The 23186-nt window shown below is 51.9% G+C and overlaps 11 protein-coding genes across 11 annotated transcripts; 7 read left to right on the top strand and 4 right to left on the bottom strand.

The window, feature by feature from the left end:
• Positions 1–427: 427 nt before the first annotated feature.
• CKM354_000537500 (uncharacterized protein) lies at positions 428–2524 on the top strand (the record flags this gene model as incomplete). The annotated part of the gene is made up of 1 exon (XM_044800647.1): positions 428–2524. The coding sequence occupies one exon, from the start codon at positions 428–430 to the stop codon at positions 2522–2524; it is 2097 nt and encodes a 698-aa protein (XP_044656582.1).
• A 185-nt stretch (positions 2525–2709) lies between these two features.
• Positions 2710–4002, bottom strand: CKM354_000537600 (uncharacterized protein; the record flags this gene model as incomplete). The annotated part of the gene is made up of 1 exon (XM_044800648.1): positions 2710–4002. One exon carries the CDS (start codon positions 4000–4002, stop codon positions 2710–2712), a length of 1293 nt encoding a protein of 430 aa, XP_044656583.1.
• A 2199-nt stretch (positions 4003–6201) lies between these two features.
• CKM354_000537700 (uncharacterized protein) lies at positions 6202–8083 on the top strand (the record flags this gene model as incomplete). Its single annotated transcript, XM_044800649.1, has 5 exons — positions 6202–6438; positions 6568–7006; positions 7072–7624; positions 7681–7896; positions 7948–8083. The coding sequence occupies 5 exons, from the start codon at positions 6202–6204 to the stop codon at positions 8081–8083; spliced, it is 1581 nt and encodes a 526-aa protein (XP_044656584.1).
• Positions 8084–9765: 1682 nt separating this feature from the next.
• Positions 9766–11325, top strand: CKM354_000537800 (uncharacterized protein; the record flags this gene model as incomplete). The annotated part of the gene is made up of 4 exons (XM_044800650.1): positions 9766–9892; positions 9953–10167; positions 10222–10474; positions 10526–11325. 4 exons carry the CDS (start codon positions 9766–9768, stop codon positions 11323–11325), a joined length of 1395 nt encoding a protein of 464 aa, XP_044656585.1.
• A 1802-nt stretch (positions 11326–13127) lies between these two features.
• Positions 13128–13951, bottom strand: CKM354_000537900 (uncharacterized protein; the record flags this gene model as incomplete). The annotated part of the gene is made up of 2 exons (XM_044800651.1): positions 13128–13670; positions 13730–13951. 2 exons carry the CDS (start codon positions 13949–13951, stop codon positions 13128–13130), a joined length of 765 nt encoding a protein of 254 aa, XP_044656586.1.
• Positions 13952–14624: 673 nt separating this feature from the next.
• CKM354_000538000 (uncharacterized protein) lies at positions 14625–15737 on the top strand (the record flags this gene model as incomplete). Its single annotated transcript, XM_044800652.1, has 3 exons — positions 14625–15473; positions 15527–15664; positions 15726–15737. The coding sequence occupies 3 exons, from the start codon at positions 14625–14627 to the stop codon at positions 15735–15737; spliced, it is 999 nt and encodes a 332-aa protein (XP_044656587.1).
• A 344-nt stretch (positions 15738–16081) lies between these two features.
• CKM354_000538100 (uncharacterized protein) lies at positions 16082–17028 on the top strand (the record flags this gene model as incomplete). Its single annotated transcript, XM_044800653.1, has 2 exons — positions 16082–16885; positions 16942–17028. 2 exons carry the CDS (start codon positions 16082–16084, stop codon positions 17026–17028), a joined length of 891 nt encoding a protein of 296 aa, XP_044656588.1.
• Positions 17029–17413: 385 nt separating this feature from the next.
• On the top strand, positions 17414–18241 carry CKM354_000538200 (uncharacterized protein; the record flags this gene model as incomplete). The annotated part of the gene is made up of 1 exon (XM_044800654.1): positions 17414–18241. The coding sequence occupies one exon, from the start codon at positions 17414–17416 to the stop codon at positions 18239–18241; it is 828 nt and encodes a 275-aa protein (XP_044656589.1).
• Positions 18242–18658: 417 nt separating this feature from the next.
• On the top strand, positions 18659–20629 carry CKM354_000538300 (uncharacterized protein; the record flags this gene model as incomplete). Its single annotated transcript, XM_044800655.1, has 1 exon — positions 18659–20629. One exon carries the CDS (start codon positions 18659–18661, stop codon positions 20627–20629), a length of 1971 nt encoding a protein of 656 aa, XP_044656590.1.
• A 126-nt stretch (positions 20630–20755) lies between these two features.
• Positions 20756–21282, bottom strand: CKM354_000538400 (uncharacterized protein; the record flags this gene model as incomplete). The annotated part of the gene is made up of 3 exons (XM_044800656.1): positions 20756–20924; positions 21018–21092; positions 21161–21282. 3 exons carry the CDS (start codon positions 21280–21282, stop codon positions 20756–20758), a joined length of 366 nt encoding a protein of 121 aa, XP_044656591.1.
• A 461-nt stretch (positions 21283–21743) lies between these two features.
• Positions 21744–22885, bottom strand: CKM354_000538500 (uncharacterized protein; the record flags this gene model as incomplete). The annotated part of the gene is made up of 3 exons (XM_044800657.1): positions 21744–22504; positions 22559–22772; positions 22841–22885. 3 exons carry the CDS (start codon positions 22883–22885, stop codon positions 21744–21746), a joined length of 1020 nt encoding a protein of 339 aa, XP_044656592.1.
• Positions 22886–23186: the final 301 nt, after the last annotated feature.

The raw sequence follows: 23186 nt of genomic DNA on the forward strand, positions 1-23186 counted from the left end.
AGTCAGTCGGACAACTGCATCAGACCTTTGCAAATTGCACAGCGAGGTGGTTGAATGTTGTCGGAGGCAAACCGCAGCCAGAGAGTCGAAGTCAAGTGGCGTCTGATTTCATCTGGCGCGGCGAACGTCCACGGCAGTGATCAGCGATAGCTTTGGGCTGGCAGCACACAAGACTACCATCGGCGTGACTGTGGATGACATTTGGCAGTGGATGCAAAACATGAGGTGTCGATGGAAGTAGCAAAAGGAAGGGAAGTGACACATCGGAGGTCTCGAATGGGCGGGCTTGGCAACTGACCTCGTTTCGAGGTTCTGCTTCCTGCTGTCACCATCACGCACCGGCAACCGACATCATTCTTATCCACAACATTCATCATGAAAACAGCCCAGTCGTGAGAGCTGGCAGCTTCTCACAAGACTCCGCCAGATGAGAGTAGATTTCAAGGTGGAGGCCAAGCCACCAGAACAGGACGGCACGACGTCTACACTCCTTCTTTCCCTCTGGACCTTCTCAACATTACTATGGAGTATCTTCACCGAGCCTCGCAAGACCATCGCAGTCCGGACACTGCTCTTCCAGCCTCTTTGGATATTGCGCATATGGAAAGGTGACTTGACTTGGAGGCAGGACCTCGGACTGTTTCTTGCCCTGCACAACCTCTACGGACTTTGGTGGTCACGGTCGTGGACTCTGCCCAGCATTCAAGGGCTGATAACGATCGACTGGAGTAATCGGGAAGCGCGGATCTACTTCGGAATTTTCGCTCTTCTGGCCATTTGTGGCGCTGCTGCTGGATCTATCGTGTTCCGTGAGCAACAGCTGCAATCTAGGCCGTCTAGTCATTCCTTGCGCAGCCAGCGAATCGACGAAGCTCTTCTGCCACCATCGATAATACCAAGCCGCACGACCCATTCTCGGATGTTTCCCAAAAAGCATTCCTTCTCATACAGCTATCTGTTTGTTGGAGTTCCTGTTGGATTCACAGGCCGGATTGGCTCAGTCTTATCCGTTGACAGTGCGAAAGCCGGGTGGTTCGATGTCCGTGCTGCGGACCACCTGCATCGGAGTGGCGAAGACCAGCATACACTGTCCGAGAAGTTGCGTCGATTTCTGCATACCAAAGGCGTGACAAGTAGAGACTATGCATTTGCCTATCTGGTTACCGCGCCACGATTGCTGTCTTACTCATTCAATCCTGCTTCGTTCTACTACATTTATGACTCCTATGCCAGTCTGAAGTACATGGTCATCGAGGTCAACAACACGTTCGATGAACGACGCTTGTACCTGTTGAGGTCAGATTCGACTGCTAAGACAGAGAGTGATGATGTGGAAAAGCGCACAACGAAGCTTTTTACAGACTCGTGGGAGAAGGACTTTCACGTCTCGCCTTTCAACAGTCGGAAAGGGTCATACTCGCTGCGCGCCATTGATCCTCTGGCAGCATATGAAGAGACTGGCCACATCAAGATCGACAATACCATTGTGCTAAAATCCTCAAAAGAACACGCAAAGATTGTGGCACGCGTGTTCTCAGTGGGCAACCCTGAGGACCCAGAAAAGATCACTTCTTGGCAACTTACCAAGTTCATCGCGGTGTGGTGGTGGGTAGGCCTTGCCACATTTCCGCGCATCGTGTGGGAAGCAGCAAAACTCTTCTTTCGACGGAAGCTCCACGTGTGGTTCAGACCAGAGGTCGTTGGTACCACCAGTATCGGCCGAGCATACACTTCTGAAGAAAGGGCTCTTGAGCAAATCTTCCGAGACTTCCTGACACAAAGCGTCGAGCACGCCGAGCGACCGCTACGAGTCATCTACGAGCCCGCACATTATCATGAAGAGGAGATTGTGCTATACTCAACAAATTTCACGTACAAAGAGGATCATGACAGTACATTGACTCTGAAAGTCATCTCGCCAGCTTTTTACAGCCGTTTCCTGCACTATGCTCATGCCAAGGAGGCTTTCGACCGGGAATGTCTGTTCACAGACGAGAAGAATCGAACGGTGAACATAGATGGAACACCGGCTCTGCCTGACCTGCTCCACGCCATGAAACACGCTTCACAATTCACGACCGAAAACACGCCTCGCCTTGGCTTCCTCGAGAACATACGATGGAAACTTGTTCGCTGCCTCCGCTGTCCAGCACCTGCAGCCGCCTACCCAGAAAGTCCTCGTACGCCATCAGACGAACGACACACAATCTCGGACATCCGGTCTTTCCACTTTTCCGAAATGGATCAGTATGTGCGGCACTCGAACCAGATAGCACAATACAGACGAATCACCCTCACGATCTTTTTAGCAGAAAGATTTGCGTTGGGTATACCAGGGCTCATAGCATTATGGGATTTCACATTACGAAGCCTTTTACTTCTGACATCAATGTGGTATTGTGATAACACAGCAGTTTGGGATATTCTACGAGCTCGACCCTTCCATCGCGAGGATTTCTGGATTAGCGGTTTTGCGCTCCTGCTTGCGAATAGCGTACATTTTTGGAGTCTGATCAAAGGGTGACGAAGTGTCAGCCTACTATACAGAAGCTTTTTGCCGCATCGCTGGCTGCGCTGTACATAGACATCCTCCAGTAGACAAAACATCTTAGACTCTGAGCTGGCAACAGTCTTTAGCCGCCAAGACACTAAGTTCCATTCTGTTCAGTTCACAGCCCCTTCACCTCATGCCTCACATCTTTTGCAACCTCACTTTGCACTCGACTTCCTGCGTCTCTTTACAGCCTCTTTCGCATTTGGTCCCGCCGCTTCTCTCTCCTGCTTTTGTCCTCTCGTCATGCGGCGTGGACTCATGCCGCCGGTGACACCCTTCCGCGAATTCGTGTCAAGGATGTCTTTCAATTCGTGCGCTCCCATGGTTCTTCTGGTACGAGCGGCTGATTTCTTCGGTTCTTTGGCAGCTTCGCGGGCAGTTGGCTTGCTGTCCTGTGCGCTGTCCCCCTCCGGACGCGCCCGCAGTGAGCTTTTCTTGGGCAGTGCTTCACTGGCTTCCTGTTTTGAGATTGCGTCTGAAGTCGGCGCACCAGTCTGAGAATCGGCTGGTCCGTCATTCATGGTGGCGACGGACTCGCCGCGGCGATTCTGCTGTGGAAGAGGCATGGTAACCAGCAGGGTTTTGCGACGAGCGCCGCCCTCCGTCTCTTCGTGTTGAGCAGCTTTCGGACCACAGATCTCTGTCTCGTGCGAGGACTCTGATTCTGACTGGCCTCCTACCATGTCCGCATCCAATGCAGACAAAGTGGCACCGGAAGCTAGCTCCTTCATCTTTGGAAAGCGAGGGGGCGGTATGGAGGACGCACTTGGGCTCCCAGTGAGAATTGCGGGTGTTTCTTCAGCCCCAGCCTTTTGCAACTTCTTCGCTGGTCGACGAGTCGCTAAGGGCGATGTTGATGCATCCCGCTTCGAGTTGGCACCGACCCTGTCTCGTGCGAGGGAGAACGGCACCGCACCCGGTGTACTGAGTGGCGAGTTTTGCTGCGTCTCTTCATCGCGCATCTCCGCTTGAAGTTCGCTCCGATTGCTGCTGGATGGTTGAATCGGGCTGTGGCTTGGGCCAGGGGTGTTCTTCACGGACGCAAAGAGGTCCATCGGTATGGTGGGCGAAGAAGCCTTGGGAGTCTGACCAGTGAGCGCCATCGCGGCGCTTTTTGCGACGTTCGGTGCGTGACTGTTGTCGTTGCTGCCAGCTGATGATTCCTTTTGGTATTCATCTTTGTCGGCGTTCGAGTTCTCTAGGACTGGCTCGAAGCGATCGGTGGCTTCGATGCCTTCCACTGCTTCAAGGTCCTGTAGTAAAGTGCTGAACTCATCATCTGCGTCTGTGTGCAGCTCCTCTTCGCCTTCGTCAAGCACATGAGCAGCACTTATGTGTTCGCGCTCGGTTTCTGGCTCTGGAGTACGATAGAAGCGATCGATTTCTCCGAGTCCATCCGCGTAGGAAAGTGGCAAGAATGCCAGGTCCGCAAACTGTTCGCGCTCCATTTGTGGTTGTTGCTGTCCATGTCAGTGAACGCGTGTGTCTGAATGTGTGCTGTCGCTTGTAGTAGAAGGGTGGCAAAACAAACCACTCTTCACCTGCAGCGGCTGCATTAGGGCCTCCAGCAGTTGCGCGCGTGAAGTGCAGCTCGCTAAACGGCTGGGCATCTCATCCATCTTCACGGTCTGGCGATTCTAGAGCGCGAACTAGTGCATTGTGCGAGGTGCGGTACTTTGGTCTTTGTCATTGAGCTGCTGCTGTTGGAGGTCTATGTCATCAAGTGCTGAACAACAGTGCAGTCTGCTTAATGCTCAACGCCGAGGCCGTGAATCCTGTCGCCGCGCGGCTCGACCTGATCACAGCCAGATCTGATCACAGCCAAGTGGGCTGGCAGGTCAGCAGCACTACGCTTGGTCTCATCCCAATACCATCTTGCGTATCATCCCAATCTCGTGTTCGCTGTACTCGTTGAACTTGTGGTATCTGCTAAGTCGTGCAATGGACGCCAATATTTCCAATGCTGCTCTTGCTATTCCGAAGCTTGTTCAAAACGGAATGGCGTGCCCTATCGCTTGGGATGTATCTGCTGGCGCTCCGAGCATTCCTGCCGTCGTCAGTATGCCTGCGATATCTCTCGCCCCCACAATTCACCTACTTTTGCCCATGTCTGTGGCACAACAGCAGCACAATATGGCAGCCGGCCAGCATACGATCTGTCACAGCCTCCATCAGCCATCTTTCCTGAATATACCTCGTCCTATGCTCTTACTGCCATGCACACTCCAACGATGAATCCGAGTGTCGGCCCCACCACTCTGGTCGATCGAGGTCAGCGGCGGGTGTCGGAAGATAGGCTGGCGCATGCGTACTTGACCTTGCATGGGTTCTGATCTGTACCGCATTGTATACACAGGGGTAATGGAATAAAGAAACAGTCGCCCATTTTCGATTTGTGAAAGCTAGGCTGAACGTGGTAAACTCAGTAGGATCGGAGAATGATGGTATGAAAGATGGACTGAGCTTTCGTGATTCCAATGCTTGCCTGTGTCGTTGCGACAGAAGTCTGAAAGCAAGAGCAGAGCAAGACTTGCCAGTGTCTGACGCGGTGCCCAGCTCTAGTGAGACAGCGCAAGCTGGTGCATCTGCGATCGCTGCAAGTTTGCAGACCAAAAACGTGCAGCAGTCGCGTCCAATCGAGAGAAGTGATGTCAGCAGCGGAACTGAGCTCCGATCCTGGTGTGCCATTTCAAATCCTGCCTCTGCCTGATGACAGACATCACTTCGTTCTTCGTGGAAGGCCTACAAAGTAATGCAAGACTCTACAAGGCGGGCATCATGAAGATGGGAGCATATCACCGCCGCAAAGTGCCCTAATCGCCCGCGCCCGAACGCAGAAGACCCAGTATGGAGCTTGGAAGATGCGCGATGCCTCAGACTTCACGGCCGTAGCACAGTAGGTGCGGCGAAAATCCACGTGGGGAGCCGGCAAAAGCTTGAAGAAGCAAAGCGACTTCAGCCAAAAGAGAAGAGGGATGTACATCTCCAGCGTCAAGTAGATGGTGAAGGGAGAAATGGCCGCACGCCGACAGCGACAGCATATCGCTGATGACTATTCACCCTCGGCCATTGAAATGGATTGCTCAGCATGCCGTTGAGGATTCACGCACAAGCATTAGGACTGTGCCAGGTGCTCCAATCGCCATATTCCAAGACCGGCGCGTACCTCCCGACCACATTAGTGATGAGTGATCAGGAAATCCTCACATTCAAGCCAAGTCCGAGCTCGAAGCGAACGCGAGATATGCCCGTCATGTCAACCCCGTGAGTGAAGATGCAATAGAAGTGAAACGCTGAGAGCATTGCCGCCGCGATTTCAGCATGTTTTCGACGGCCTGACCACATTAGTCTACGATGAAGACTTGGTATAGCCATCATCTTTCTACATCTGGGGTCGAAGGGACACTACGCTATCAACGCACTAGCGCCATGCAGCCGCCCTCGGCACCAACGTCGCGTGGCGCACAGCTCCACCGCAATCGCGGCTCCGTGTTCTGGTACATATTCGTACGTAGGGCGCTCGAAGTGAATGATCACGCAATGCTCAGTTCACTAGTCTGAGCGACAGTCACACATAAGTGAGCATAGAAGTCACTGGCCACGTTGGCGAGACTTGACTTGCCGTGCAACCACAACAGCAGTACACAATGACGAGCACAGCCTACAAGTCGCACGAGTATGCGGAGAAGCCTGCTCCGCCCGAATCAGATATCGAATCAGCTCTGGAAGCGCACGAAATGGGCAGCACGGATGATGGCACAGAGGGCGCTGAGCATCACGCTCCAGAAAAATCTCGGCCTGCCGACGCTGAACGTCCACCACTTACACGAGTCGTTACGGCGCAAGACTGGTCAGGGCCTGATGATCCCGAAAATCCCCTCAATGTAAGCAGTGTGATCGGGAACTGCCGTTGATGCTTCGACGAAACCGGTTCGCTCGACCCGCCATGTGGTCTTGCAATTGCTTCATCTCGTACGTGGGTTGCTCCGGAATCATGCTGATATGGTGTCTAGTGGAGCCTGCTGAAGAAAGCATGTCATTTCTGGCCTGTCGCTTTTCTCGGTTTTGCAGTGACAGCAGCCTCATCTATTATCACTCCTGCGAATCGGGACCTACAGGAATACTTCGGAGTCTCGAGGACGGTCGCCATTCTACCACTTACGTTGTATGTGATTGGACTTGGACTCGGGCCTACGATTGCCGCACCTGTTTCGGAGATGTATGGGCGATCAATCGTTTACAAGGTCACTCTCCCGGTGTGCATACTTTTCCTCGTCGGATCAGGGCTCTCCAAATCCTTTGTCAGTCTCTGTGTGACTAGAATCCTGGCTGGAATTGCTGGAGGCCCAGTGCTAGCGGTCGGCGCGGGCACGAATGCCGACACCTTCCTACCGAAAGACCGTGCGTTCTCCTCATCGTTGTTCATCATGATGCCATTCCTGGGTCCAGGTCGTAAGTCACTTCACTTATGTTGCGAACACAATTAGATCCCAAAAGCGGCACTAACATCTCGCTAGTCGGACCCATCATCGGAGGTTTCGCTGCGCAGTATCGAGGCTGGCAGTGGACAATCTGGTGCATGATAATCATTCTCGGCGTCGCCTATCTCACCTGTCTGCCAATGCACGAAACTTACAAGAAGACGATACTGCAGAAACGCGCCAAGAAACTGGGACTGAAAGCTCCACCAGGACCTAATGTGTTCAGCATTGGATATGCCAAAACGCTTCTGATGATGACGATTGGGCGACCTGTCACGATGATCTTCACAGAGTCGATCGTGTTCCTTTTCGGCGTGTATAACTCGTTCGCTTTCGCTATCCTCTTCTCGTTCTTCGCTGCATTCCCATACACATTCACCACGGTCTACAACTTCAACACATGGCAGAACGGCTTGGTATTTGGCTCAGTGGGCATCGGCGTGATTGCTGGCGTCGCTGTCAGCATCATCTGTGACAGAATGATCTACTTGAAGAGGCACAAAGTAGCAGCGGCTCAAGGTAAAGCCATGTTACCGCCAGAGGAACGTCTATACCCAGGCATGATCGGTGCATTCGCATTGCCAATTGGGTAAGATCAGTGTTCAGAACTCCTCTTCGATAGTCTTCCACTAACACGAAACGCAGACTCTTCTGGTTCGCCTGGACTGCTCGCAGCGACGTCCACTGGATCGTGCCAATACTTTCCGGGATACCCTTCGCACTCGGCAACATGGCTTTATTCCTGTCATCGGTCTTGTACCTGATGGATGTCTACGGCCCGATGAATGGCGCAAGCGCAATGGCAGCCAATGGCCTCATGCGTTACACGACAGGGGCAGTTTTCCCACTTTTCGCAGTCCAGTATGTCCTCTGATATCCCATGTCACAGTGAGATGAGCTAATATTCGACAGGATGTATGAACGTCTGGGAATTGACTGGGCAACATCACTGCTGGGCTTCATTTGCGTTGTCATGTTGCCCATCCCGTTCGTCTTCTACAAATATGGTCCACAGATCAGGAAACGAAGCCGCTACAACACAGCATGATTTTCTTGATGAGATTTGGCAACATTCGATACGAATTGCGCCTCACAGAATGAGCAACTCGATGGACTTGCCCGCATCGGTTGCAAACCTATCACATTAAGCGAAAGAGAAAAGGATGACAAGTGTCAGACGTGAAGTCAAATCGAACAGACACGGCTCACCATTGGTATTATCGTTCTTTATGGTTCTCCGTCATGTCAGAAGATACGCGATTCATGGCAACTTGCTCTTTCGGATTCGCTCTTCAGTGCTGCATGGACCAGGGTACCTCGACACAATATGGAGCCTGGACTCGTGTCTGCGATGAGCTCTGGTGATCGGAGAAAATTCGCGCCTGATCTGTCGAGCACATTGCTTGCGCCTCTGGAAGGCTATCACCCAGAGTTTTCGTGGCACAACACGTAACCGCCGCATCTCAGTCGCAAAAAACGAGAATTGGAACTTCCCAGCTTGCTACATCGATCGGATTTTTGAGAACTTTGTCGAAGATGCTGGAAGAAGCACCGCCACATCATTATCACACTTGCAATTGAGCGGAGTACGATGCATCTATACCAGTGGCAAAGAACTGCAGCTCCAATTGGAGCATTTCCCCCTGCGTAGCTGATGCGGCTCTTCGCATATTCTCATCGGATCGATACAAATGATGCGCATACCTTGGGCGTGGAGATCCCTGCGAGCATGCTGGAGCTGCTTCACACTCGGGACACAGGGCAATGTCGCAGTAATTAGTGGTTTCAAGCGTGGACAGCTCCCTGCTGAACTGCGGACCTCATCGCAGACAGAGCGTATGCGGCTCTGGCAAAGGGTTTTGCGCGCACGGCGATCATTCGGTCTCTCAGATCGAAATCAAAGCTCGTCCGACTTGGCTATGTGATCTGTGGCGAGTCTAGACAGAAGCTATTTCGAGCATGGAGAGATTATGGTCGCTTCTGCGTCTTGTTCTAGACTTCGCTCCAGCAGATAACCACACAACTCGCATTCTAGCAACTTTTTCTTCACGATCGGCTCGCAGCTAGCATAACTTCGACGCCAACCCATCAATGGCAAAATACTTCCCAAACCCGACCCCTTCTCTCCTCGAACCTGTCACCGTTTCACAGTACGACTCGCCACCAAATCCAAATTTCCAACCAACAAAGAATTTACCTCACACAGTGGCACCGCGAACGTGCACCATAGCATCCGTCTCATAAGCTCAGCGGACCCTTTCCCATCCCCAAGTTGGCCAGAAAGCTAATAACCATAAACTCACCCAAGAAAGAGGATCTGCCGTTCCTGTCATATGGTTTCTTGAGTCGGAGCCGCAAGTAGCTTTTTCTGCCCTGAGTGAGGATCGTCGGTCCCTGCCTGTAGTCGATGTCGATGCAAGATATCTAAAGTGTCTGGGTGACGCCACCTTTTCGTCGGAGGTGTTTGCTCCAGTTCCTCCCTCGTTTTGGGGATCGGATCGGAGGAGGGTCCTTTTTCTCTTGTTGTTGGTTGTTCCACGCCGTTTGTGACGTCTTGTCTTGTCTTTCCTTTACGGCGGAGGATTGTTCGCTGCCTCTTTCGGTCTCCTCTCCCTTCGATCCTTCGGTATTGGCTGCTCATGTCGATGTGCCGCTGCTTACCTCATTCGATAACGGTTGGATCTCCTGGATAATACTACCTTACCACTCTGCTCACGGCACAAGACCAACATGATTGTGCCGAAGGAAGTGCAAGAAGGACTGCAACGCCTGACAGCGAAAGTTGTCGTCAAACCAATACCCGCCGTACAGAACACGAGATCATTCCCAGGACCCAGAGCAGGACTAGTAGCCGTCGGTAAGGCAGCGAGATATCATCCAGACGTACAAGCTGCAAGACACTGACGTTGGCCGGCAGGCGTCCTATTCACATTAGTCGGCATATTCGCAATCACATGTCGAGTCCTGACTCTTGTGCAACGACGGCGAAAGATCGGTTACGATGACTATGCCATGTTCGCCGCCTTTGCATGTGCTACCGGATTCACGATAGCAGTCTTCGTGTCTGTACGATGGGGTGTCGGATTGGAACTTGGCGACGTTCCGGTCAATTGGGCAACGAAGGCCATTCAGGTACGATACAGCTCGATGTCGTCGCCATCCTGGCTACGCTGACGCTTCTCGTAGGCTATATATACGGATGAGATCTTCTACTACATGACGATATTCTGCATCAAGCTGTCGTTGATGTTCCTCTATTTAAGGCTCGCTGCCGAGCTGCGAGGGTGGTTCTTCTACGCCAGTGTGGGACTTCTGGTGCTTCTAATATTGCATTTCATCACAACGATAGCTGTCGTCGCGACGCAGTGTGTACCGATCCACAAATACTGGAGGCCGGACACTCCCGGCACATGTATTGATATTACGGCCTTCTTTTACTGTAAGTCGACTTGATGCATCCGTGTTGACACTGTGTTCTGACTGTCAGCAGCTACAAGTATCTTTACGATAATAACAGACTTGATCATGATCATGCTACCGGTTCCGATAATTTGGCGTATCCCACGAGATAGGCGTCAGAAGATAGCCATCTTGTCCGCGTTCCTTGTGGCCGGCGGCGGAACCCTAGCAAGCTGTATCCGACTTTACTCGATCAAGATCTTCACGCAATCTCGACAGCCCATGCGGGACGCTGCCGTCATCAGCCTTTGGTCGTTCGTGGAGATCAATTTGGGCATTCTATGCGCTTCTTCTGCAGTGATTAAGCCCATCTTCTCGAAAACTCGTGCCCCCTCGCTCGAGAAGGAAGGTGCAAGACGCCTGCGATCTGCTGCTGGCAACCGTGGCACTATAGGCACTCCCAGACACAAACCTCGAACAACAATATCCCGCGACCTGAAAGACTTTGGTCGGTGGTCACAGTCACAAGCTAGCACAGCCGTGACTTCGCCAGTGGGATTCGTATCCAAGAAGGATAGCGAAGAAGGAATGGAACTTGTCGGGAAATGCGAAGAGAGCCCTGAACGACACAGTGTACGTCTCCCCGAGCCTCCGTCGCTCCATCAGAAGACGCCTCGAGGCCGACGATCCCAACTTATGCTGGATGCTGCGGGCCATCAACCAAACCCTCGAAGCATGCACGCCATGATGTCGCCTGAGCCATCAAACGATCCAGTGTTATTGAGGATGCACGAAGAGCAGGCGCGGCTTCGGCAGGCGTTTCCTCAATACTTTCCCCAAGCCTCCAGTCGTGCAGGTATGAAGCAGGGACAGCCAATTGCGGGCTGGTAACGGCTGCTGTTGACGGCCGAAATCCATTGTCAAGAAATGTTTGCCTCGCGGCAATTGGTAATTCAGATGTTGAGTGGATGAGTGATGCGAATTTTTACGATGTGTGCCAATCAGCGACAGTAGCAAAAGTCAAATAGTACGGTATGTCAGTGCCCTAATACCAGTCATTCCTTCAACATGTGGCCATGTCGTGCATGTGATTCGAGTACACTGTTCGACTACTACATCGCAATTGGCAGATTGAGCGGGAGCTGCAAAGTTCGTGGCGCAAAGCTGCTTGATAAGTCGAGGAGTGATACCTCCTGTCCTTCAGTGGAGCTGCTGGAACACTTGTTGCGATGCGTAAGACTCATGAGTAGACGTGGGAAAGATCGACAGAGTCTGGAAAAGTTGACAGAGTTCTCGTTTGGGCGTCCATGCACTAGTGGCGGCCGATCCCGGGCGAATTGCAACGTCGAGTCAGCCTCGAGACTGTAGACACCCACACACAGCACGATTACTTTGAACTGCACTTTACTCGTCGGTCGTGCGATGGCATTTGGCATTGAAGCATGAATGAAAGTGCAAGCAGCGACTACGAATCATGACAGCTCTGTCAACGAATGCTACCAAGTCGTGGCGGCCAAGCCCGCTTAGAAGAATGAAACCACTTCGAAGTTACAAGATCTCTCCGAATTTATGGCGATATTTCAAACAAGACTGAATGGGAGTCACTCTCCGAAATCTGATATTGCTTGGCCGCCGCTTGGTTTGCGACTCCTGGTGCAATCGCCGCGGATTTCAAGACATATTTCCGAATATCAGTCCATGGGACCCTCACATGGCTCCACCAGCCAACGTTGCCACGATCGAGCTGCTGGCTCGGTGTCAACACGTGCTGGGAGTGGAGATACATATGTGGCAAATTGTGGCTGTCATCCAATCAAAGGCGTCGCCTTAGCTCACTTGGGAGAGCGCCAGACTGAAGTTTCACTACAGTCATCAGCATTCTGTGCGGTATCTGGAGGTACTGTGTTCGATCCACAGAGGCGACAGCTTCTTTTGCCTCTTTGCATGTTAAATACTTGCATGTTGCTGTCCTTTTGGTGCTCCATAACGATATTTGTGTCCTGAGAAATTTCGGGATTTTTTGAGCTCGGAGGGGAACCGGTGCGGCAGCGACCACGTTTTGACCGCCTTCTATACTGAACTACAGTAGTCGTCACACGATCCATGCTGCAACTGCATGTACAGATGTTGGGATTGCTATGTGCGTTGAAAGACGAAATTTATTCACTTGGTGCCTGAGGCATATCTCAATGCTTGGCGCTCGCGCCAGGCGTCAGGCACTTTTATACACTGCATGCATTGAAATCTGTCTTCGTTCATCGTGCAATTCTTCAAACCTCAGCACGATAGGAGAGGTGCTCGAGAGGTTCCCAGAATGTTGTGCATCGATCTCGGACGACTTCCATCACTTTTTTGGGCCCGACCAATGGCCATCATGCATGATCCTACGAGTGTGCTCAATGATGGAAATGTCACCGATTTGCTCGTCTACTTCGTTACTACCTGTGGCGTCCTCGCACTGCGAACAAAAGGGCTTCTGTAAGCCAAAGCGTGACTTCTCTCAAATCACAGATCGCTCGGATGACCTTACCAGGAACTACAGTACGATGCAAGTGTCAATTTCGATTCTTGCATTACTGTCTCGGGCAAGTTCATGTTCAATAGAGTACGCGATAACGTAGGGCAGCTGCTGCAAAATCGCTTATCTGACACTCGCAGACAGAGTGAGCCTAGAGGTTTGAGGGCGTAGGACTTCACTCAATCCTCCGTACACCGACGATATTGGACAATCTGTCCTCGATCCTCATCAACATCTCCTCGGTCCTCGCAGTCGTGCCTCCATACTGATGAACAAGCATGCTCAAGCCGCCGACCTGTCTTGCTATCCGCCTGATTTGTACTCTGCTCAATGTTGCGAACAAGTCCTGAGCTTGTGACTTCTTCTTCAGCCATGCGAACCTGCATGCAAAGCCAAATTTGCGGTACTGGGTCCTCTGCGCCCAGTAAGTTTCCGCATCATCCTCTTCAACCTCTTGCTGCTGAGCTCGGCGTCTTCCCCTGCTACTTGTTCTAGACCTTGCTCTGTCGCCTTTCTCGGTAGTAGGTGATGCGTATGCCGAATGCTCGTAGTAGGGACTAATGGAGCTGTTTTTCCTTCGCCTTCGCTGCCGTTCGTGCTTGTCGAAACCCGCGATCCCATCGCTGCCAGGTTTGAGGAAAGGTTGCTCGATGTCCTGAAATTGGCGCATCAGGTACTTGACAGTATCGCCCATGGTTTTCAGTGTCGCATCGTCCAGCTCAATTCCGAGTAAAGTCTCCCCGCCATTCTGCCTCACTTGTTTGTGATACTTTTTACATTGTTTTCGCATGATGCGGATGCTAGCTCTTCCTCGAGAAGTTCTGTTCGTATGTTCGTCAAGTAGGCATGCACTTCGTGAGGCGCCTGCCCCATAGTCTCGAAGTTGGTCCATAGCACTTTCAGCCATGTTGTCAAGGTGAACACGAAGGACACGATCCCAATGATGCCGGAGATGAAAGCGAATGGCGCATATCGTGTCGTTGAGAGGATGATGCCCATGTCCAGGTCATTTTGTAGGATGAGCACACGGGTCGCCAGCAATGGTCATCGAATATACAACTTCGGTTGTCGAGAGTCGTTCTGATGACATCCGTTTGTTTACTCCAGCTCCATCCCGCAGCTCTCCGGTAAGGATCACTTTGAGTTTCGGCATTTGCTGAGTAACACAACAACCTCACAAACACCTGAGCACCTTTGAAAACCACTTCTCTGCTCGCAGACTACGAGCAGTTTCCCGAGATTTTGTTTGGCAACGCATCTGACAACGTGTTGTAGCTGCCCCTTCTCGTTGCCGAACGCGCCCAAGATGCTACATGTGCATCGACATCATAGTGACGTACCAAGCGCTCCACTATATGTATGCAGACATCGCATTGTCCATATTGGTTCCGCAATGTATTGGCCCAATTGAGCGAAATGGCCCTTGACAAGAGGCGGAACAAGACCGCGATTGTCGATCGATTCCCCATCAGCTGAAATCAAGACTGTGCCGCCATACTGCATACTGTGATTGTTGCTCGATTGAGCAAAGTCCGCGGCGCCCGCGAGACAGAGATACTCTTGGCTCCAAGAAGTTATCCGACTTAACCAGGTCGGTGATACTGGTGGAGTTTGAGCTGAGGAAGATGCTCAATAACATCGAGCCCTTCGTCGACTTCAACGTGAGGAAAGCATGGCTTCTATGGCAACCTACGAGCTGACCAGGAATGATGGCATTGTCCAAGTTTCTCTAGACTCTTTGAACTGCGAAGACTTCCCTGGCAATCCTATTCTTCCCACCGGCACCAATGGAGCTTGCGGGTTTCGAGCCACGAACAGGACGGCTCTTGAGGCTTGCTGCCCACCAGAATCAGAAGTACAGGAGCATCTGGGATGCTTTTTGTACTGCGAATATCCCGGGCTCAATGCATCCGGAGCGGCGAGCTTTGGGTCTTGCATTGCTGGAACTGGCAATCAGACCACCAACCAAGATACTGACCAGTCCAATGGGCAGCAACGAGCAACAGACGCTTTCTGTCAGTACGGATTCAGACTAAGAATCAACGCAACGGCGATATCGACTTCAGCAGCCCGGCATATCCAGCCTCCGAGAATATCGAATGTACTGCTTGGACTTCTCCTTCTAACCATATTCTGGCTTCCGGTTTCTGCAAACCACTTTCGTCCACAAGCGATGTCTTCCACCGGCTTGCATCAGCGACAGTCTGAAGGCTGCGAATTTGAACAAACGTCTAGCAGTATCCTAGCGGGACAAGAAGTGCCAATCAGCGGTCCCAGCTCTTGTGCTACTGGCAGTAGTGAAGGAGTGTGTGGACTTGACTTCCTCATCGAAGACACCATGACGATTAGTAATCGAACCATCAATGGGACCTTAGCAGTCACCTCCGAGTACGACGACTTCTTCGAAATGCTCAGCCAAAAGACGTCAAGACCATTTCCTGCCGTCAGCTCTGTGAAGAGCAATTATGTGGCTGTTCTTCCAGTTGGCCAGAATGGGCTGCTCTACTGGATCCCGTTTTTGGTATGGCAACAACCAGACGATGTGATAATGGAGAGGCCGCTGATCTGTCATAGCACTGTGCCCAAGGCATGGCACGTGGCTGTGCTGGAGTGATCGACAGTGACGAGCCCACGATGCTAGAAGCCTGTGCACCGCTAGTGCAAGTCGAAGCTGAAGGGGACTCTACCACGCAGGGTAGCTTCCGGGTCCAGGTGTGTTTTCGTAGCCAATGCCCTAAATGACGGAATAAATGCTGACATGATCTTCCTGCAGTATCTTGGTTAGACTGCTAGGTAAAGCGCATCTGAAATCAGTACCGTCGCTTTTAGTATTTTAGAGAACGTTTGGTTGAAGGTATTGGAATGGGCATTAAGTCAAGTCAGTCCGATATAATGCTCAATCTGCAACGTTCAGTTTGGTGGTCAGGCACGTCCGCACGAGAAGTTGATCTCGAGTGTAGATATCACCAGGACGGTACTGATGCGGGTCTAAAATTGTGTAGACATTGGAAAGTGGAAGCGTAAGCGTGAGAAAAGTGACGATGCCAAGCCCTAAACGCGTCTCCCAAACGCGTGCTCCATCAAACGACATTGCCTGGACATCAGCACCCTCAACAAGATGCCGCAAACATGTCGTCGCCACTACCGTTCAAGCGACGTAAGATCAACGATGCTGCCGAGAAGCTCAGAAAACCATTCGTCTCGCCAATGAGGTCTAGGAAGCCTGATCAGCCGCCGATGACTTCTCCACTTGTGAGCAACGGGAACAGGACCGGTGGCGCCGTAACTACGTACACTCCGAGTACTCTTGCGCACACGATCCAGTTGCCGTCTTCTGTTTTGCCGACTGAGCTCGCGCCGCCAGTCTCTGTGCAGCGAACGACGTTCACAACGCCGCGAAAACGCACAATCCTGCCTCAGACATCGCGAAGCAAGAACGCCGATCCTGAAGAACGTACAATACAGAAGGCAAATTCGGCTCTCGAACTGCAGATACGACGGGTACAAAATGAGCTTGATATTCTGAAGCAGGCAGAGACACTCTCAAATTCCACGACAGATGCTGATCTGGAGGAGTTGCGAGAGAAATGGCGCCTAGCATCACAATACGCAGCAGAGGAACTGTTCGGCACCGTCAAAGAGAGAGTCTGTCGCATAGGTGGTGTTGCTGCTTGGCGTGAGATGGAGAAGAAGAAGCATGACCGTTCACATGGTCTTGGAGATTTCGCTGAGCCCGAAGTGGTAGATGACGATGCAGATTGCGAATTTGACTCGCAGGGCGAGGAACTGCCTGAAGACGAGCAGGAGTACCGCAAGAAGCTCAAGCGAAAGGCACGGCAAGAGGCAATGGAAGCGATGGATGAGCCGGACCAACCAAGACAGCCAACCGGCGTCAAGAACGAAGTCTGGCAGGAGCCCGGTAAGGACGACGACGTAAGTATTTTGGATTTGTTCCGTACAGCACTGTTTCTCATGCTGAACTTCTGCAGACATTCACGATGGATATGATGCTACGATCCCTCAACATAGACTTGAGCGTGATCGGCTACGACAAACAACTGCAGAAGTGGACTTGACGAAGAACGCTTCAGTCGATCTCGTGGCTTTGACGAGAACATGTCCTGCCTACGACGAATACGACGAAATGATTGCTTTACGATACCCCAATGTTCGCATCAGAAAGTGCTGGAAGAAAGGCATGTGCAGGCAGGTACAAATTCATACCGAGTCAAAATTGACGCGTGTCGTCATCAATTCGACTCGGCTTCCTCCACCTCAGCTACGCGATCGAAGCTGTCACAGCTGTTCTCTCCATTGTTGCTCTTCGCCTGCTGCTGACGCATACAATTCTGCTCACATGGTCTTCAGCAACAGTGCCATGCCGGGCTACTATGCCACGTACTGACGCTGGACTACCGGTCCCCATCGACGCATCGACGCAACGACGGAATAATCGTAAATATGGACAGCCACGCAGGTGGCTTCATGCTATCACCACCGGCCTCGTCCACGGTGTCCTCCAACATCAACACCCGTCTTCCACACCCTAGAGGCTCTCCACTTCGCCCTGGCGGCTCAAAAGAGAGCGCCTTTATCCGCTATGTCGATCAACAAATGCTGCACATCCAGCGACGATTCGCAAAGCGCACGTCCCCTCAGACGAACCAGCTCTCCGACATTGATCGCGACAAAGCAGATTCATGGGGAGACGTCAAAGGCTACGCGACCATGAAAGAAGCTTGTAAAGAAGTAGAAGAGTTATTGAATGTCATTTGGATTAGCGGGACACCAAGTCTGCAAGTACCGTATTTGATCAGCTTGGCTTTGATGGTGGGAAATATCATACAGGCGATGCCACCTACGCCGAAGAGCTTGTTTAGGACACTGGGGAAGTTGGACCATGCGTTTGCGAGTCTGTTGCAAGGGAGAGATGTTGATACCGGCGAACGGCTGCCGGGGTTTGTTGGAGAGAGGGGTGTGAGCGGAACAGAGAAGGTGAGGATTAGGAGTTTGGTGGAGAGGACGAGAATTCATGTCGTGGAGGCTTTCAAAAGAGGCGAGTTTGAGTACGAGGAGCCTGAAGAGGAGAAAGAAAGGGATGCCGATCGCATGGACACAGATACAGATGGCGAACTGGTGTTGGAGAATGCTGAGAATGATGGCCTTGACGATGAGGAGGATAACGATTTCAACTTGCAAATCGCGAGGGTCTACGATGCTACGATGGTAGAGCTGGGAGACAGCCTCGAGCAGCCCTCCATTGGCCTTATCACCGAGAGCAGAGGATGAAATGGTGAGCTGAACGCAACTTCATTCACAAATTCGCGGCAACAAGCCGATCGATTGCTTCCTTGAGAGATGGGTTCGAATGCTAATGCGTACTTCCCACGGAGCTGTTGACGCTCGGACGGCATGAAAGCGAGGTGAAGCTGATGATGGCACGGCCTTCCTGATGAGATCTCCTCGACACCTGAAGAAATGGCCGCAGTCAGGTTCTTCATTCACGCTCGGCATCGAACGACGCGTGAAAAGTGCGCGGAGGTAGTGTCGTCGTGAAGCACGCTAGTCGAACGGCTGCAGGCAAACAGAAGGTGCGCGATGGCTCCTGACGAAACAACGAACGCTTAACTTGACGGCGCCCACTCAGCCTGTCCACTTGCTCGATCAGATCTTCTCTCGGCGCACACAGTCGAGCCAGCAATCACCATGATGCGCTTCAATGCGGCTGGCGTTCAGGCCACTCTATCGACAGCCGACCTGGACGCCTCTCTGTCGAGATCTGTCACGCTGACGATGGGAAAAGAGCAAGCAATCGACGATCAACGAGTGGAAGCACACCTCGCGGCTGGCAATGCTTTGCCCACCGTCCCCATTGGTGCCGATGGCAGCACCAAAGGAGTACTCCAGTACCTTGGTGAAAACGAGGACATCCCTTTCATGATGGCCGAATCTGGAGAGAAGAGCGAATACGAGGTTCTTACGCCGCCAAAGCCTCGCGCGCTGCGCCTCACCGTGGAGACCAATGACCGCTCGCATCACTGCGGGAATCAGACTGCAGCAACAGATCTGAAGATAGAAGTCTTTATCAACGGCGCGCTTTCGGACGTCTTCTATTTGAATCCCAAGAAGACCGGTACGACTCACAAATATGCCATCAATGGCACTCGAATCCACCGACAGATAGAGAAGCCGTGGATCTATCAGCCTTCTGCAGCACTGAGTTCGAGCAAGTTGAATGCACCAGAACGTTGGGGAGGCGCATCAGTACTGCTGAAGCATGAGGGCCGTAGTCGTGGCAGCAACAAAAGGGGTGATTTCTCACCTTCTGAGGAGTTCTTGACCGCGCTCGCGGACCTTCCGCTACCTGAGAGACTTAGAGACAGTCAGCACATAGGCCTCATCGACGTGATCATCGTGTCTGGTAAGGGCGGCAAGGATGGTCCGGCCCACGGATACATTGCACGGCCCACGCGTCTGAGAAATGACAATTACAGAAACGAAGTGCCTCCTGGAGCTGGATCTCGGCCACTGACTCCGATTCATATAAGCAGACCGACGATGTCTGACTTGCAGAGCAAGGCCGCGGATTGGGACTCTGACGCCAGACAGGACTCCGTGGCTGATGGTTCATCTTCGCCACTGCCCTCGAAGCGTGGGAGAAGCATGCTTACATTTCCCAACGCAGTCGGCCACGCACATCCTCAGCACCCGCCCGTGTCAGATGATCCATTCACAGAGAAGCGCGTTGCGGATGAGTCTCCAGCAGCAGCTGCTCAGGATCCAGCCGAGCTGCCATCTACTTCGTCAGATGTTCCTCTTGCTGCCCGGCAGCAGGCGAAAGTGCAAAACCAGCTCGCACCTCAGCCTCAAGTGGCCAAATTGACCACGACGGAGGCAAAAGCAAAAGAATTCGCTGATGCGCATGGTATTGCGTTTCAAAGAGACACGGTGATAGATGGGATCAAGAACCGGAGAGGAAAAGACATTGGTTCCCGAACGATCACGCAGCGCATAGGTGATATCCAGAAGATGACACCTAAGAACCAAGGAGCTGCAATTAGCAAATTGAAGGAGGAACTTGGTCAACCGAGTTCTGATCGTTCCGGGCAGAGTTCTCCAGTCAGGCCACTTCTAACCCGATCGCAATCTTCTATCAAGCACGGAACACCTCGAGGCCCTGCCTCATCGACGGCGTCCTCCACTCCAGCTCCGGCACATCTCGCCGAGCAGCAGAAATTCTCGACTATCACCGAAGCCCGCACTGCAATGGCTTTGGACCACGGTGCTGATCCTGGTGGAAGGCTCATCGCACGCATCGCATCTCTTTCTCCGCTTTCGCCGCGCACCAAGAAGCAGACGCCACCAGCAAACGAAGGATCCGGAGTATCAACACCACTTTCAACGCCTCGTCCACTTCAGCCTGTTCAGAAACCGGAAACTCCAAAGGCAAAGATACCTCCGCCTCCAGACTCTGTCAAACGCTCTTCACGCAAACCGGGCAAGCTCGACGATCAGACCCCGGAAGAAGCACTTGCGAACTTCAAATTACCTGAATTGAGTAAAGACTGCACTGTTAGTTTTGCTGAAGGCAACGCTCAGCGACAGATCCAGAAGACGAGGCCGGGCTTTTTCAACGAGGATGAAGTAGTCGTAGGCATGCGATTTGTTGTTATGTAGGTAACTACAGCGCAATTTCAGTTGCTTCTGTGGGCTCGCAAGCACACAGTCGTCTTATGACAACACGTTCGAAGCATGTGGTACATCAAATGCCACACATGCAATCAATGAAGACATAGAAAGCAATCAGTACGTCTGATGCTCCTTCACCTTCGCCCAAAGACTCTCATCATTCTCCACCTTGACCTCCTTGCTCGTGTCCAATTCATTGTAACGTCTGAGGTCCATTTCGCGGTCCAAAAGTGGAATCACATATTTATCAAAGGTTTGCCAGTATGGGTTCTCCAAGTGGTACCTGTGAAATGAGATCCAGTTGTCAGCTGTCTTGTCTTCTAATCTACAGAGACACGAGATAATTCGGTTTCATGGGTCGACTTCTAATACATACTTCTGTGAGCTCTCATGAGCATATCGTTCAACAATTGTGAAAGATTGTGGATCTTTGTGGTCTTGCATGACGAACCTAAACGAACGATACTGTTAGACTCAAATGTGCACAAACGAAGAGAAGTATTCACGTAGAAGCCATACCATCCCATAGTCTCCTTATCCTTCGAATACACCTGACTAGCCTCTTGCAACTTCGCGATCAACTTCTGAATATTCTCCTCGCCAGCTTTGGCGTGCAAGTGGACGACGAGAGTGTAGACCATTGTTGCGAGGGATTTCTGAATTTTCGTATGGTAGGTGGAAAGAATGTCGTTCAGAGTAGCTTGCGTCGGAGACGAGTGTGTGTTATTATAATGATTTCTTTCTTCGCTGACTTGCACAGCCTTTTGACGTTGGAAAGAGGTAAGCAGTGGCGTCAGTCCAGAACTCTGCCGGAGTCGGGCCTTCCTCTGCGTCGTGGAGCTATTGTGGAGTGCTGGCTTTGTAGCTTTCGCGTCAAACCCATATTGTCGTTCATTATGCTGTCAATCTTTTCGGCGAATTTAGCTGGGATGCATATGTGCATTGCAGCGCGAGCAGCTCCACGTCTCGGAGAGCAAGCCAGTGACTACGCATGATTAGAAATCGAGCAGAAGAATGTCTACAATTGACAGGTCGAAAATGTTTTGCCATGAAGCTCTATCTATCTGTACATAGTCCTTTCGCCTCGCGTCAAGCAGCGCGTCTAAAACTTGAAGACTTGCTCCTTTGCATAACCGAGCTCCTTCAAGATACCAGCAAGCTCGCCCTGATCTTGCGGGCTCTTCTTTGGCCCGGAGATGGCCTTGTACAGACCAGGAGGACCGCAGACAAACACCTTGACATTCTCTTCGCTTGGTGCTGGCAGAACAGTCTTGAGCAGGTCCTTCGTGATAAATCCCTTGCCCTGCTTCCATCCCTGAGGAGGCTTGTCCAGCACGTAGAAAGCGCGGAAACGTTGAGGGAACTCTTGCTCCAGCTGTTCAAACTCCTTCTTCAGGAGGATATCCTCCTCTGTCACATTGCCGAAAACGAGTGTGACTTTGGTCTTGTCCTGTGGATTCTTGAAGATTCCGCGTGCGAGCTGATACATGGGTGTGATACCGGTACCACCCGCGATGAGTGCGACGTGGTCATGCTTGTTTGTCTCCCATGGATACTTTGGAATTGGGCCCTTAATATCGAGTCTTTGCCCAGGTTCCATGTTGTGCAGATGTGTTGACATTGGACCACCTTGGTACTTCTTCACAATCAAATCCATGTGCCCGCGTTCGCCTTCGTCGCTGACTGGGGTGTAGGGCCGAATTGTTGGCTTCTCGTCCTCTGGTCCCTTGTATTTGGTGATCAGGGCACTGGTCACGGGCAGTCCGCTGACAGCGTCTGGGTTGTCGAAGGCGAAGATGAACTTCTTGGTGTTGTGGTTGATCTCCTCGACCTTGTCCAGTTTCAGGCTGATGAAGCCCTGGTCTGCAAGTACTTAGCATATGCCATTATCCTTCATGGCGGCATGTCCGTGCTTACCTCCACCGATGAAGACCTTGTCTGGAGGCCCTCCTTGCGCTGGGGTCTTGTTCTCGTAAGCGGGCGCGGTGTTCTCCTTCGCCACTGTCACAGGGTCTTTTGTTCCCGCGAAGGCATAATATCCTCCTCCTAGTGCCGCAGCACCGACGGCGCCGAGAAGAAGTCCATTGCTTCCCCCACTCTTTGGTGCTTCGGAGGCATATCGTCGAACATGCTGCAGCAAGGCGCGTGTCAGCGATTGCGTTGGCCATTTGCATTCGAAGTATCATTCGATTGAATTACCTGTGAAAGCTGCGCCGCTGGGCGAAAGAGGCGTGATGAAAACATTGTGAGTTGATTGACAATCAGCACCCGCAGATGTCGCAAGCAAAAGCTGGGTGAGCTCTGGAGAGTCCCGGAGACCAATGCCCGATTATGCCGACGTCATTGCGAGTTGCTTTGTTTCCCGACTGCCAAGACATCCTCGGTCGAACTTCACTCACATGCTCACGAAGTGCTTCTGCTTTACCCAGCCTAGTGGTGAGGTAGGAATGTCGAGAACATCTATTGATTGGAAACAATCTCCGTCTTTGGCGCTACTCGTCACTCCTGTCTAAGTCGTTCCAATCACTATTCTTACACGCCTGAT

The sequence above is a fragment of the Cercospora kikuchii genome (assembly GCF_019650295.1).
Source record: "Cercospora kikuchii DNA, contig_00003, whole genome shotgun sequence".
Lineage (NCBI taxonomy): Eukaryota > Fungi > Ascomycota > Dothideomycetes > Mycosphaerellales > Mycosphaerellaceae > Cercospora > Cercospora kikuchii.